The sequence below is a fragment of the Mobula birostris genome, chromosome 5 (assembly GCF_030028105.1).
Source record: "Mobula birostris isolate sMobBir1 chromosome 5, sMobBir1.hap1, whole genome shotgun sequence".
Classification (NCBI taxonomy): Eukaryota; Metazoa; Chordata; class Chondrichthyes; order Myliobatiformes; family Myliobatidae; genus Mobula; species Mobula birostris.
The window spans coordinates 20,359,955-20,374,679 of NC_092374.1; the positions used below are offsets into that span (position 1 = coordinate 20,359,955).

General features: G+C 41.8%; 1 protein-coding gene across 2 annotated transcripts in view; it reads right to left on the minus strand.

The window, feature by feature from the left end:
- The window catches only part of LOC140197565 (ankyrin repeat and SOCS box protein 5-like), a 104,791-nt gene that overhangs the window by 78,364 nt on the left and 11,702 nt on the right, over positions 1–14,725 (minus strand). Inside the window, exon 2 of one of the 2 annotated variants that reach the window (XM_072257679.1) lies at positions 12,470–12,737. In XM_072257679.1, coding sequence (XP_072113780.1) covers positions 12,470–12,662 — 193 coding nt within the window. In that variant the 5' untranslated portion in view covers positions 12,663–12,737. Of the gene's footprint in view, positions 1–12,469; positions 12,871–14,725 lie in introns of those variants that run through there. The other variant, XM_072257678.1, reaches the window with a different exon arrangement.

A 14,725-nucleotide genomic window follows, 5' to 3' on the forward strand; every position in this document is an offset into this window, starting at 1 on the left:
CCAGACTATTTTGTTTGATAGGTTCTTGATAAGTCAAGGGCTGAAAGGTTATAGAGGGAAGGCAGGAGAATAGGGTACAGAGGGAAAATGGATCAGCCATGATGAAATGGCAGAGCAGACTCGATGGGTCAAATGGCCTAATTCTGCTCCTATGTCTTATGGTTTTCTCATCAATGTCAGCAAAAGAAATGATCTGGCCATTGATTTCACAAACAGGAGCAGAGTACATGCCCCTGTATGCATCAATGGCACTGAGGTGGAGATGGTTAAGAACTTCAAGTTCCTAGATGAAGAGTAAATATCACCTTGTCCTCGTCTAGTCACATAGAAGCCATGGCCAAAACAGTCAAGAAACCCAGTGTTTACACCTCCTCATAAGGCTAAGGAAATTTGCAAGCTCCCAATGACCATGAATAATATTTGCAGATGCATTCTGTTCAGGTGCATCACAATAATTGTTTTTCCCAAAACCACACAAAATTACGGAAAGTTGTGAACACAGCCCAGTCTGTCATGAAAACTAGCCTCTCCTCCATTGACTCTGTCTACAGCTCCTACTGGCTGGGCAAAACAGCCAACGTAATGAAAGTCCACTCCCATCCTAGTCATTCTCTCTTCTCCCTTCTTCCACCTGACAGAAGATACAAAAGTTCTGAGAATCTAAATCATCAGGTCAAGGACAGCTCCCATCCTACTGTTATAAAACTCTAGAACAGACCTCTTATACAGTAAAGAACTCCTGAACTCTCAATCTACTTCATCATGGCCCTTGTATCTTACATAATGACCTGAACGGCACCTTCTCATTCTGTTACTGCTTTTCCTTTTGTACTATTTTGATGTACTCATGTAGGGAATGATCTGTCTGAATGGCATGCCTAAGCTTTTCAGTGTATCCTAGTGCATATAGCAATAATAAACCAATTACCAATAAGCATACATACCAGCATCTATTCAGAGACAGCTGTCCAGGAATGCTGGAGCTTCAATTTGCAATACTCATCCAAAACTGGTGTTAATCTTCCATTCAATGCATAGGTTGCGGAATTTTCTCACTGCCCCACACAAAATCTAGTCTTTCAAACTTTCATCCTTGCCTGAGCCCACTCCTTATCACTGGATTCATTGTTTGAGGACAATGTTGTCCCCACAACCTGGTTATTCATTTTCTAAACAAGAGATCTGCAGATGTTGGAAATCCGAGCAGCACACACAAAATGCTGGAGGAACTCAGCAGGCCAGGCAGCTTCTATGGAAAAAAAGTGCAGTCAACTTTTCAGGCAAAGACCCTTCAGCAGGTTATTTATTTATTTTCTTAGGGATACAACACGGTTTTCCATTGCCACTTCTGCAGAAAAAATTGCAAAGAACAGTCACAATCATGAAGACCATGATTGCCCACGTCATACGACACGGCACATAATGATGTGATGATGATGATGATAGCATGGTAACAGGTTCTTCTGGCCCAACAGGCCTGTGCTGTCCAATTACTCCCATGTGACCAATGAATTTACCAACAAGAACGTAGCTGGAATGTGGAAGAAACAGAATCACCCAGAGGAATACCACATAGTCACCGTCACATTCAAACTCCATACAGACAGCGGCGGAATTGAACACAGTCACTGGCGCTGTAATAGCGTTATGCTAATTGCTGCGCCACCATGCTGTCTTATATAGCTTGCACTACATTTGTATGCCATACTATGCGATTGTGCATGTCCATGGTCTCTCCAATCAGAAAGGAGGATATCCAAGCTGACATATTTGGTTGTCTCTGTTGTAGGGTTAGTCATAGTCATACAGCATGGAAACAGGCCTTCAGCCCAGAGACTCCCAGATTAATGGGGCAAAAATGAAATGTGGAAATAAACAAACATGGATCTGAGAGAAAATACATTTGAATAATGCCTAATGTTTCAAATAATCTGCATACCAGAGGTCATCTCCATTAAAGTTCAAAGTACATGTATTATTACTTGAAGAATTGTGATTAGGTTTGGATCCCTTATCTAAGAGAGTATGTGCTGACATTGGAGGGGTTCAAAGGAGGTTCATAATAATGATTCTGGGATTGAAAGGCGTATCTTATGAGGAACGTTTGATGGGTCTGGGCTTGTATTCACTGGAATTTATAAGAATGAGGAGTGACCTCATTACAACCTATCAAATGTTGAACGGCCTCAATAGAGTAGATGTGGAGAAGATATTTCCTATGTTGGAGGAGTCTTGGACCAGAGGGCACAGCCTCAGAATACAGGGATATCCATTTAAAATGGAGATGAGATGAGTTTCTTTAGCCGGAGAGTGGTGGATCTGTGGAATTGCTGCCACAAGTGGATGTTGAGACCAATTCTTTGGGTTTATTTAAGACTGAGGTTGATAGATTCTTGATTAGACAGGGTATGAAGGGTTATGGGAAGGAGGGAGGAGATTAGGGCTGAGAACAAAATGGATCAGTCACAATGAAATGGTGGAGCAGACTCGATGGGCCAAATGGCCTAATTCTCTCCTATATCTTATGCTTTAATGTATACTATACACAACCTTGAGATTCCTCTTCTTACAGGCAGCCACAAAACAAGGTCCAAAAGAACCCATTAAAAAAAGACCATCAAACACCCAATGTTTATCAGTACTCGTGCTGCTAGATTCAAATCAATAAAATAACCCAAAGCCCAGAGGAACCATTTTATAGCAAATTCTCACCAGCCATCTTGTACGTGAACAAATTGTTGTTGGATCATTTAAAAAAGCTCCAAAAGAATTTTTTTTTGGATTCAAGCTGGACATAGATTTTGTAAACGAATGAAAGAAAAATGGAGAACTACATGGGAGGAAAGAGTAAGATTGATGTTAAAAGTTCAGCACAACATCATGGGTCAAAAGGCCTGTATGTAGTGTTCTATGTTCTATATTCCATGACATTTTGATCCTTTACTGGAAAATAGGCAAGCTCCACCATAACAGTATTTATAGAAGGCTGATCAACTGAGAATGTGAGGCAACATGAGATTGGTTGTCAGGGCCTAAGAACTACTCAACCTACATTAGGGATTAGAGCTAGGGCTCTCATGGTGAGTATCAATGAAAGAATTGCTGCGTTGCGTCTGACTCATTGCTCGTATTACATTGATGGCTTACTGAATCATACAAATTAAAGCATTGACATATCATCTGTGTATGTGTCAGAAGGAAGTTTTTAATGAGGTGACTTATCAGCAAGTACAGCATGAGCTACAGTGGCATAGCAATTAAATTACTAGACTACTATCCAAAGGTCAGCAAGGCTGGATCATGAGGCAACTGAATTACAAGACAACAATTTTGTGCTCATTGTCGGCAAGACCGAGAAATTGATTGTGGACTTCAGTAAGGGGAAGTTGGGAGAACATACACTCGTCCTCACTGAGGGGTCAGCAGTGGAAAGGGCGAGCTGCTTCAAGTTCCTGGGATCTCAGCAGACCTATCATGGACCCAATATATACTGTCGACGCAATGGAGTCACACCAGCTTCATTCACAAAATGTTGGAGAAACCCAGCAGGCCTGGCAGTATCAATGGAAAAGAGCAAACAATCCACATTTCAGGCCAAGACCATTCATCTGTCCCGATGAAGAGTCTCAGACTGAAACGTTGACTGTTTGCTCCTTCCCATGGAAGCTGCCGGACCTGCTGAGTTCCTTCAGCATTTTGTGTGTTTCGGTTGGATTTCCAGCATCTGCTGATTTTCTAGTGTTTGTGACACCAGCTTCATTAAAAACTTGAGGAGGTTTGGTACGTCACCAAAGACTCTAGCAAATTTCTACAAATGTACAGTGGAGAGCATTTTGACTGGTTGCTTCACTGCACAGGGTCAGAAGAGGCTACAGAGGGTTGTAGACTCAACCACCTCCATCACGGGCATGTCTCCCACCATCAAGGGCATTTTCAAAAGGCGGTTTCTCAAGAAGATGGCATCCATCATAAAGGATCATCACCATCTGGGACTTACCCTCTTCTCATTACTACAATCAGGGAGGAGGCACAGGAGCCTGAAGTCCCACGCTCAATGTTTTAGAACAGCTTCTTCCCCGTAGATTTCTGGATTGTCCATGAACACTACCTCACTATTCCTCTTTTGCACTATTTTATTGTAATATACAGTAATTTTTTACATCTTGCACTGTACTGCTGCCACAAAAGAAGAAATTTCACAACAGATCTCAGTGATGGTAACTTGATTAATGTGATTCTGAATATTAAAATCTTAAAATAGCATCTGGATAACTGAAGTGTTTAAAAAATCTGAAATATGAACTCAGTTTCATCAGTGGATTGTAGCAAAATTCTAATTTACTGATATCCTTCAAGGTAGGAGGTCTGGCACCTGTGCTTGGTCTGTAAGCTACCAAGACCTGTCAGAGTAGTTGGCTCTTATTTGTTTAACAAGCTAATCTGTTCAGCTGGGAAATAGAAATGGACAATAAATTTTGGGCTTGTCAGTGATGTTTGCTTCTTAGTCATTGAATAATGAGAATTACAGTAATGTGTTGCCTTTGTTGTTCAGTGCTTAAACTGACCACATCATAATAAGGTTTAGATAACAATAGAAGTGCGCTATGTTCTATTATTGTTCTATTAATAACACTAGTGTTAGTAATATAACACCTCAATGCATCTTTCAAATTACTTAAGAGCTAGGCTTGCTTGTGTTTTATTTCTGCCAAGGCAAAGAATGCACGTATTTTTCACTTACAATCTTACAAATAACCATGAGATAAGTGATGTGGAATGTGTGCAAAAATGTGCTACTGATACCACCCCAAATGGTCTTGTTATAAAAATGTACCTCTATGTTCCAGACTCTCCAGCAAAGGGAAGTATGTTTTTCCTTTCTACTCTCGCACCATTCCTAATCATCTTAAAGGCTCAACTGAACAGCCATTAATCCTGTGTGCTCAAGAAAATGAAGCCTGGTTTATGTTAAACCTTTTGGGACAGATACCTATACATCTTTGTTGCAACGCCTTCTAAACCAATATACTGTTCAGAGAGATGATACTAAATTGAGTTTTGTATAATTCTAACACAAAAATTATTACCCCTTTGTATTCCATCAGCGAGGAAATCAGTCTTTTTATATTTTATATTTGAAGCTGTCCACTAGAATTTTTGTTTTCTGAATTTGGACTGCTAAATAACTCTGCTGTATTTTGGTGTAAAACTTCTTATACTGAAGTAAGATATTCTATTAAGTAAAGAACGGGAAGGAGCTTGACTATTGAAGGAAGGAATAACAATTATTTTGTTCTCCTTTACTCCAGTGCAAAGGAAATGACATGATCGAGTCGGTGGTGTAGGGTCATCAGCACTGGATTTCAAGGCTGAATGTCCTGAGTTCAAATCCAGCCTGGCAGCAGCTGTATCTGCACATTAGAGAGGCCTGGCAATCTACTTCTGTACGCTAACCCTAACCCTACACTATCAACAACAAATGAATTGACATTAAGCAATTAAATGTATCACTATTCTGATGAATATATTTAAAGATAGAGTGAAACAAATGGTACATTTCAAGATTGTTTAATGTCATTTCCCGTACACAATTGTAAAGGAGAACAAAATAATTGTTATTCTGGATCCAATACAGCTCAAAAAAATAGGATAAAGAACACAATAAAAAAGCATTATAAATATAAATACATAAAATAGCTTATATACATAGATTCACGTTAGATTTATTATCAAAGTATGTATGCAGTATACAACCCTGAAATTTGTCTTCCCCTCAGTCACAAAACAAAGAACAATGGAGCCTGTTCAAAAAAAAAACATCAAACATCAAACCAAAATCCCCCCTCCCACCATGCATAAAAAAGCGCACACACGGCAACAAAAAAACAAGCAAAATCATAGAATATAAAACACGAAACCAAAAGGCATATTTTGGACAGTTCAGCTCAGTGTTCATTATCTACAGGCCACCCCAGTTCAAAAATTGATTGTACGTCGATAAAGTGTCATCAGGTACTGGAGTGTCTGTACAGAAGATAACTGACATGAAATGATAAAGTAGTGGTGGTGGGGGATTGTGGAGGGGTGGGTTAGTAGATGGAGGTGTTGATCAGCCTTACTGCTTGGGAAGGTAACTGTTTCTGAGTCTAGTGGTCCTTGCGCGGATGCTACGTAACCTCTTCCCTGAGCAGGTGGGCAGGATCTTTCATGATATTGCTGGCCTTTTGAAGCAAGGCAAAACAAACTAGCCATTGATTGGAAGGAAGCAAGAAAACAAGGAAATTATGTCACACTACAACATTCCTTCAGCAAATGTTATGATATATATTTAAGGTGGTGGTTGCAAACCATTGCCACCGACAGGTGTAATTGCCATTAGCTTTCATCCAACTGAATTAGACGTTTGTATAGAGATCATATGTGTAACCATTGCAATTAATTTTATTAATGTCAGTGATACTGGCACTTCATCTAATTTTCTAATTCTTTGAGACACAGACCATCTGCACACAAACCATTAAAAAGGGAATTATTGAACCATTAAAAAGGGAATTATTGAAGTGCTTAAAAGTTGGCAAATTCAAGCAGATCTGCTGGCTTTTCAGTTGAAGTTTGACTCAAATCATTTTCTCAGCTGTTACAAAACCATAAGACATAGCAGAATTAGGCCATTCGATCATGCTTATTTATTTTCCCTCTCAGCCCCATTCTCCTACCTTTTCCCCATAACCTTTGATGCCTGACTAATCAACCTATCAGCCTCCGCTTTAAATATATCCAATGACTTATCCTCCACAGTGATGCACTATCAATTACTCCAAAAGACTGGAAGTAGAGTAAATACTGAAAGGCTTTTATTAACAGTAAAATAGGTCCTCGTCCATGCTCAGTATCTGCCCTGGACTGAGAGGAGGAGCAGTGGCACAATCACCTTTATTCAGGGGTCTGTGGGAGGAGCCACAGGAGTGGTCAGCAGAGGGGTGTGTCTCTCTCTCTCTCTCTCTCTCCCCCTCTCCCTCTCCCTCTCTCTCTGTATTATGTTGTAACTGGGTTACCTGTCTGGATATATATATGGTTTACCCCACACAGCCACTTGTGGCAATAAATTCCACAGATTCACCACCATCTGGCTAAAGAAATTCCTCCACATCTGTATTCTAAGGGGATGTCTTTTTATTCTCAGGCTGCGCCCTTTGGTCCTAGGCTCTCCCACAATTGGAAGCATCTTCTCCATGTTCACTCTATCTATGTCTTTCAATATTTGAGAGAACCCCACCCCCCAAATTCTTCTAATCTCCAGCACAGAAACAGGCCCTTCAGTTCATCTAGTCTGTACTGAACTGTTATTCTACCTAGTCCCATCAACCCATACCTGGACCATAGCCCTCGGTAGCCCTCCCATCCATGTACTTATCAAAACTTCTCATAAAGCATTGCCATCAAACCCGCACCTACCACTTCCGCTGCCAGCTCCTTCCACATTCACACCACCCCCTCCCCATGTTTCCTTTAAATATTTCACCTTTTACCCTTACCCTTTATGTTTAGTTTCTATGAATAGTCCAAATTGGCTATAAATTCCTACATCTGCAATTCCGCCATACTGTTATTCTGGACCTCAGGACTGCTAGTCAAAGTCCAAGTAAATGAATTGTCAAAGTACATATATGTTACCATCTCACTATGTTGAGATTCAGGTTCTTGCAGGCATTTATAGGAAAATAAATAAATACAATAGAATTTATGAAAAACTATACATAATTTCCAGCCATTGTTGCTCTGCCGTCATCCCTGCCAGTGTTCTTTTCCAATCAGTTCTGGCCAACTCCGCTCTTAAGCCTTAGTAATTCTCTTTACTCTACTGCAATACTGATACATCTGACTTTAGCTTCTCCTTCTCAAATTTCAGAGTGAATTCGATCATATTATCATCACCTTCCCCTAAGGGTTCTTTTACCTTAAGCTCTCTAATCAATTCTGGTTCATTGCACAACACCCAATCCAGAATAGCTGATCCTCTAGTGAGCTCAACCACGAGCTGCCCTAAAAAGCTATCTTGTAGGCACTCCAGAAATTCCCCACCCTGGAATCCAACACCAACCTGATTTTCCTAATCTACCTGCATATTGAAGTTCCCCATGACTGTTGTATCATTGTCCTTTTGGCATGCATTTTCTATCACCCATTGTAATCTGTAGGCCACATCCTTACTACTGCATGGGGACACGTATACAATGCCCATCAGGGTCCTTTTACCCTTGCAGTTCCTTAGCCTTAGCTCTATCTACAATTATTTAACATCTTCCAACCCTATGTCACCTCTCATTAATGATTTGATTTAGAATAGAGTTTTGAACAGTGATCAATCCAGACATCAGCAGTTTGGAGAGGAAGGGACTTCAATTGGGTCCACAGCTTGAGGAGAAAAGGCAGGAGCAGTTTGCGGTAGCGTAACAAAGCTCTGACCAGGGGCTAATTGGTGTCTGGAATTGATTGGTAAGAGCAAATTAAAGGAAGGCAGTCATCATCTGAGTGGACATAGTCCGACTGGTGATTTTCAGGCTTTAGCTCTCCGAGGCTTCTGCAAAGACAGGCTTCACTCAGAGAAAGCAAAGAAAAGAAAAGCTCAAGTTTCTCCTTCTCTTCTTTGTACCTGCTCAGGTAGGACAGTAGAGATGTCAGGCAGGATAATGAAATGTTCCTCTTGTGGCATGTTGAAAGGCAGAGAGACCTTCAGTATCTCTGACCACTACAAATGCGATAAGTGCACCCAACAGCAACTTCTAACAATCCACGTTAAGGAGTTGGAACTGGAACTGGATGAACTCCAGATCATTTGGGAGGCTGAAGGGGTGATAGATAGGACATCTAGAGAGGTAGTTGCATCCATAGTGCAGGACATGGGAAATTGGGTGGCAGTCAGGAGGGGGCAAGGGGCTAAGGAGCCAGTGCAGAGTACCCCTGTGGCCATCCCCCTCAACAACAGGTGTAACACTTTGGATACTGTTGGTGGATGACATAACAGAGGAAAGTCTCTGGCACTGAGTCTGCCTCTGTGACTCAGAAGAAAAGGGAAAACAAATGGCACGCTGTGATGATAAGGGATTCATTACTTAGGGGAATGGATAGGAAGTTATGTGGGCAAGAACGAGATTCCCAGATGGTATGTTGCCCTCCCAGGTGCTGGGGTCCAGGATATCTTGGACTGAGTCCTCAGCATGCATGTGACATTATATGAATGATTTGGATGATGGAATTGATAGCTTTGTTGCAAAGTTTGCAGATGAAATGAAGATAGCTGGAGGGGCAGGTAGTTCTGAGGAGGTGGAGAGGCTACAGAAGGACTTGGAGAGATCAGCAGAATCTCAAAGAAATGGCAGATGAAATACAGTGTTGGGAAATGTATGGTCATGTACTTTGGCAGAAAAAAATGAAATAGTTGACTATTTTCTAAATGAAGAGAAAACGCAGAAAACTGAGGCACAAAGGGACTTTGGAGTCCTTGTGCAGGATCCCCTAAAGGTTAATTTGCAGGTTGAGTCTGTGGTAAGGAAGGCAAGTGCAATGTTAGCATTCATTTTAATATAACTACAATATAAAAACAAGGATGTAACGTTGAGACTTTATAAAGCACTGGTGAGGCCTCACGGGGTATTGTGAGCAGGTGTGGGCCCCTTATCTGAGAAAGGATGGGTTGAAACTGGAGAAGTTTCAAATGGGGGTCATGAAAAAGATTCCAGGATTGAATGGTTTGTCATAGGAAGAGCATTTAATAGCTGGGGGCCTGTATTCACTAGAATTCAGAAAAATAAGGGATGACATCACTGAAGCATATCGAATGGTGAAAGACCTTGCCAGAGTGGTTGTGGAGAAGATGTTTCCTGTGGTGGGAGAGTCTAAGACCAGAGGACACATCCTTTTGGAACAGAGATGAGGAGGGATTTCTTTAGCCAGAGAGTGGTGGATTTGTGGAATTCTTTGCCACCGGCAGCTGCGGAGGCCAAGTCTTTATGTATATTAATGCAGAGGCTCATAGGTTCTTGATTGATTAAGGCGTGAAGGGATGCAAGGCGAAGGCAGGAGGTTGGAGCTGAGAAGAAAATTGGATCAGCCATAATGAAATGGCAGAGTAGATGTGATGGGTCAAGTGGCCTAATTCTACTCCGATATCTTATTATCTTATGGTCTTATAAACAACCAATGTGCAAAAGAAGATAGATTGTGCAAATAAAAACAAACAATACTGAGAACGGGTGGCGGGGTGGAGACACCTCTCTACCAAAGGAGGTGTAAGGAGCTCCTTCCTCCGCTAGCCTACAACTCATCCCCCCCCCCCCCGATCAGGTGATGGATGGTTGTATGAGCAGCTGGTGCTTATCACAATTGTGACCACTGATGCCAGGCAGACAATCTCTTAAGAGTATGGCTGGGATCATTTGACTTGGCAAACTACTTCTGTGGAAAAATTTGCCAAGAACAATCATAGTCATGGATACACCATAATCACCCGTGTCATACAACACAGCATATCACGATGACGATCATGATGAACACTGAGAAATACGAGTTGTTGACTCATGAGTTGTGGAGTCCTTGAAAGTGAGTCTGTACAATACTGTGCAAAAGTATATATATGTATATACACACAGGTATATAGCTCCGGTGCCTAAGACTTTTGCACAGTACTGTATTTGCCAACATGGAGTGGAGTGCATGTTTGCGAATCTGGCAGGAGCAAAGGATGTTGGGAAGAGCGAGGGTGGAGCACCAAGGGAGGGGTGTGGGACAGGTGGCAGAGAAGGAGTGCCAGGGACAGGGCATAGCATGGATCAGGCACATCCAGCCCTGAGACACCAGGCAAGGTCATTTGATTCCAAAAAATTGGTTTATTTATCATTACAGAATGTAACTCTGGTGCTTTCCGCTCCCTCCTCTCCCTTCCCCCTTTCACAAACATGATTTCTCTCTCCCTGCCCCCTTCCCACTTTCAGCCCACTAAAGAGACCCATATCAGAATCCGGTTTATCAACACTCACATATGCCATGAAATTTGTTTTTTTTGCAGCAGCAGCAGTACAATGTAATGCATAAAATTACTACAGTACGCTGCAAAAGTCTTGGGTACTCCAGCTATATATATGTGTGTGCCTAAGATTTGCACATTAATGTAGGTTATGGGAACAGTTAAAGTTTTGGTGAATGAAGTTATCTTTGCTGATTCAGAAGCCTGATGGTTGTAGGGTAATAACTATTCCTGGACCTGGTGGCGAGGGACCTAAGGCTTATCCTTCATTTTCCATTCATTCATTCATCTTTTAATCTACCAATATGTCATTATACATCCTCACTGAGCTTCTTCTGTAGGCCCCACTGTACAAACCACAGAGGACTGATCCTTCAAAATGTTCACAGCTCGAAGTACATTTATTATCAAAGTATGTATACTTGAGATTCATCTCCTTACAGGCAGACACAAAACAAAGAACCCCAATAGAACCCATTAAAAACAAAAGACTATCCAAACACCCAGTGTGCAGACAGAGAGGAAAAAATCGTGCAAACAGTATAAGCAAGCAAACAAGAAATACAATGGAATCAATGAAAGGCCACACATAACAAGACGGACAAACAACCAGTGAGCAAAAGACAACAAATTTATATTCTATTTATACTCTATTCTCGGTTGGTGCAACTGTAACGAAAACCAATTTCCCTCGGGATCAATAAAATATGACTATGACCATGAAATACAAAAAGAAAAAAAATGAAAAACATAATAATACTGCATCGATCATTCAGACTAGGTCATTTTTGTTCATTTAATTATTTTATCTTACTGTAAAGGGAACCAAAACTTAAGCAGTCCCTCCATCCATTGTTTCAACATGGCGAATTTTACATAGATCCAAGCTCTAAGGTGTGCATTATGACAAAGCTTTAAACTTCATTTCAATTTGTTGAAATGCATTGATGCACAACGTTTACTATAATTAATATTTTCAACAAGAACACTCAGAAACCAACGCATCACTTTCAAAGAACTGCACGGGAGGGAACGGCAACCACAGTATTGAGTGTGGACGGATCCATTGCAGACAGCATGGCTAGCACTTGGCAGGCACTACAGGAATGTTGAATGTCAGAAACAAATGGTCCTCAGTCAAAGAGAAAAACTTTGCTCAAAGTGAGAGGTTTCTCTTTCGTGCTGAAACAGGGAATTAGAGCTTGACCGGAGTGAGAATAAAAGATGGCAAAGGAATGTGGCAAACTGATTGAACGGAAAGCAAAAAAAAAAGAAAATCTGAGGATGCTGGAAATTGGAAATTAGAGCAGAATATGTTGGAAATATTCAGCAGGTCAAGTGATGTGTGCTGCTTCCTTCTGTTTCCCGATAAGCCAATGAACTTCATCACAACAATACTGAGGTAAAAGAAAACAGGCTAGGCCTGGCACCCCAAAGTGAACTGACCTTGTCCTTCAGTGGCTCCGTAAAACTCTGCGGCTATCCGGGCTGCCTCTTTGCGGTTCCCCTTGACGATGTAGAAGTGGGTCAGGATGGCTAGGCTGATTTTCACGAATAACTTGAAGCAGAAGAGGGAGAATATAGTGAAGTAGACATTGGCCAAGTGCTGGGAGAAGCGATAACTTTCCACGCCCGTCATTGCTTCCAGTCAGCTAATGTAGCTGTTTTCATGTGAACGGTGGTTGGCTCCTGGAACTCCTTTAACAGGCGGGTCCTGATAAATTAAGCATCAGCGGTTGTGACGGTGTCAGCATATAATCTATTTGAGGTATATTTGTCATGGAGAGTTTCTTTTTATTTGTCGATACACTGTACTAATAACGGTCATAGGCATTGGCTTGCTCACCAGATAAAACAATTTCTGCAACAGGCATGACTATTTTTATTGCTCCACGCAGAATATTCACAGTTGCAAAATGAACTGAGTCATCTTCACATGTCACGAGCCTCAAATGGTGTTAGGCATTATGCAAACAGTAGTAATGGAACTTTGAAAGCTGCCACTAAACACATCCTTTTTCCCCCTACCCCACTCTCTGCAAGGATCGCTATGTGACTCCCATGTCCATTTGTCCCTCCCCACCGATCCCCCTCCAGGCACATACCCCTGCAAGTGGGTCAATTTCAACACCGGCCCCCTAAACTTCCTCTTTCACCACCATTCAGGGCCCCAAACTTGCAAGTCTGCCAGGGTCGAACAATGTCTTCTACATCGGTGAGTACCTACATAGACTGGAGGACTGCTTCGTCGAGCATTTTGGCTCCATCCGCCACAAAAGGCAGGTTTTCCCAGTGGCAGCCCATCTTAAATCCGCTTCCCATTCCCATTCCAACATGTCAGTCCACGATGAGGCCACTCTCAGGTTGGAGGAGAAACACTTCATATTTTATCTGAGTGGATTTCAACCTGGCGGCATTAACGTCCATTTCTCTAGCTTCTGATAATTACCCCCTGCCCCCACCTTTTTTTTCTAATTCTCCATTCTGATAGCCCACTCACCCTTCTCCTCTTCTCACCTGCCCATTACCTCCCTCTGGTTCCCCTCCTCTTTCACACAGTCCTCTCCTATTAGATTCCTCCTTCTTTAGCCATTTACCTTTTCCACCTATCACCACTTAGCTTCTTACTCCATTCCCCTTCCCCACTCACCAACCTTCCCCCTCACCTGGTCTTAATCATCCACCAGCTTGTCCTCCTCCACCTTCTCCCGCTTTCTTATTCTGGCCCCTTGATGTTTGACTCTTGTTCCCTGACATTCTGCACAATCTCTGCAGGGGCTGGCAATTCACTGTTTAATGTATTCATTTTTCAGGTTGCCTCCATCACTGGCAAGGCTGGTATCCCTAACTATTCATTAACTGAGTAATTTGCTAGGATATTTTAAGAGGACATAATAAGACTAAGGTACATGGTTGTGGGTCTAGAATCACATATAGGACAGACCAGGTATGAGTAATCCCTTTTGTTCATAGGGTAGATATAAATCTAAAGCCAGAGACCTCCAGCACAATGTTGTCAGTCAATAAAGATATTTTGGTTTCATTGTTACAAAGCCCACTGTTTATGCCTGTGAGACAATGTTGGTAAACATTATCGTTTCCAATGCAATTAGCAAGACGTTGTAGTCTCGGAAAATGCTCACTTTAAAGCCACATGTTCCGATGATTCTGTTAGTACTTTATTAATCAAAGAGACTAATATTCATTTGAGGCGGCAGCCTGGAGATATGTCTCTAACAAAGGAGGTGTAAGGTGTTCTTTGCCTCTGCTAGCCTGCAGACTACCCTTGGGCAAGGTGTAGCCCCTGCTTAGCCCTTCCAATCAGGGTCACGTGAAGCCATGGGAGCAGGTGGTGGATGGCTTTATGAGCAGCTGGTGCACATCACGTCCTGGTTACGCAACCATTGACGTCAGGCAGACATAATTTCTGAAGAGTGTTGATAATGGCTGGGGTAACCCATCTTGTAAGGGCACTGCCCAGAAGAAGGCAATGGCAAATAACTTCTGTAGAAAAATTTCCCAAGAACAATCATAGTCATGGGACCATGACCACCTACATCATATGACACGGGCACATAATGACAATAAATATTCAATATTCACTTGCAGTTTTTATTGTTATACAGAACATCTTAATATTAATCAGTTTTGTTATGGCATGCCTAAACTTAGAAAAGATTGGTTGTTCAATTTCTGAATGTA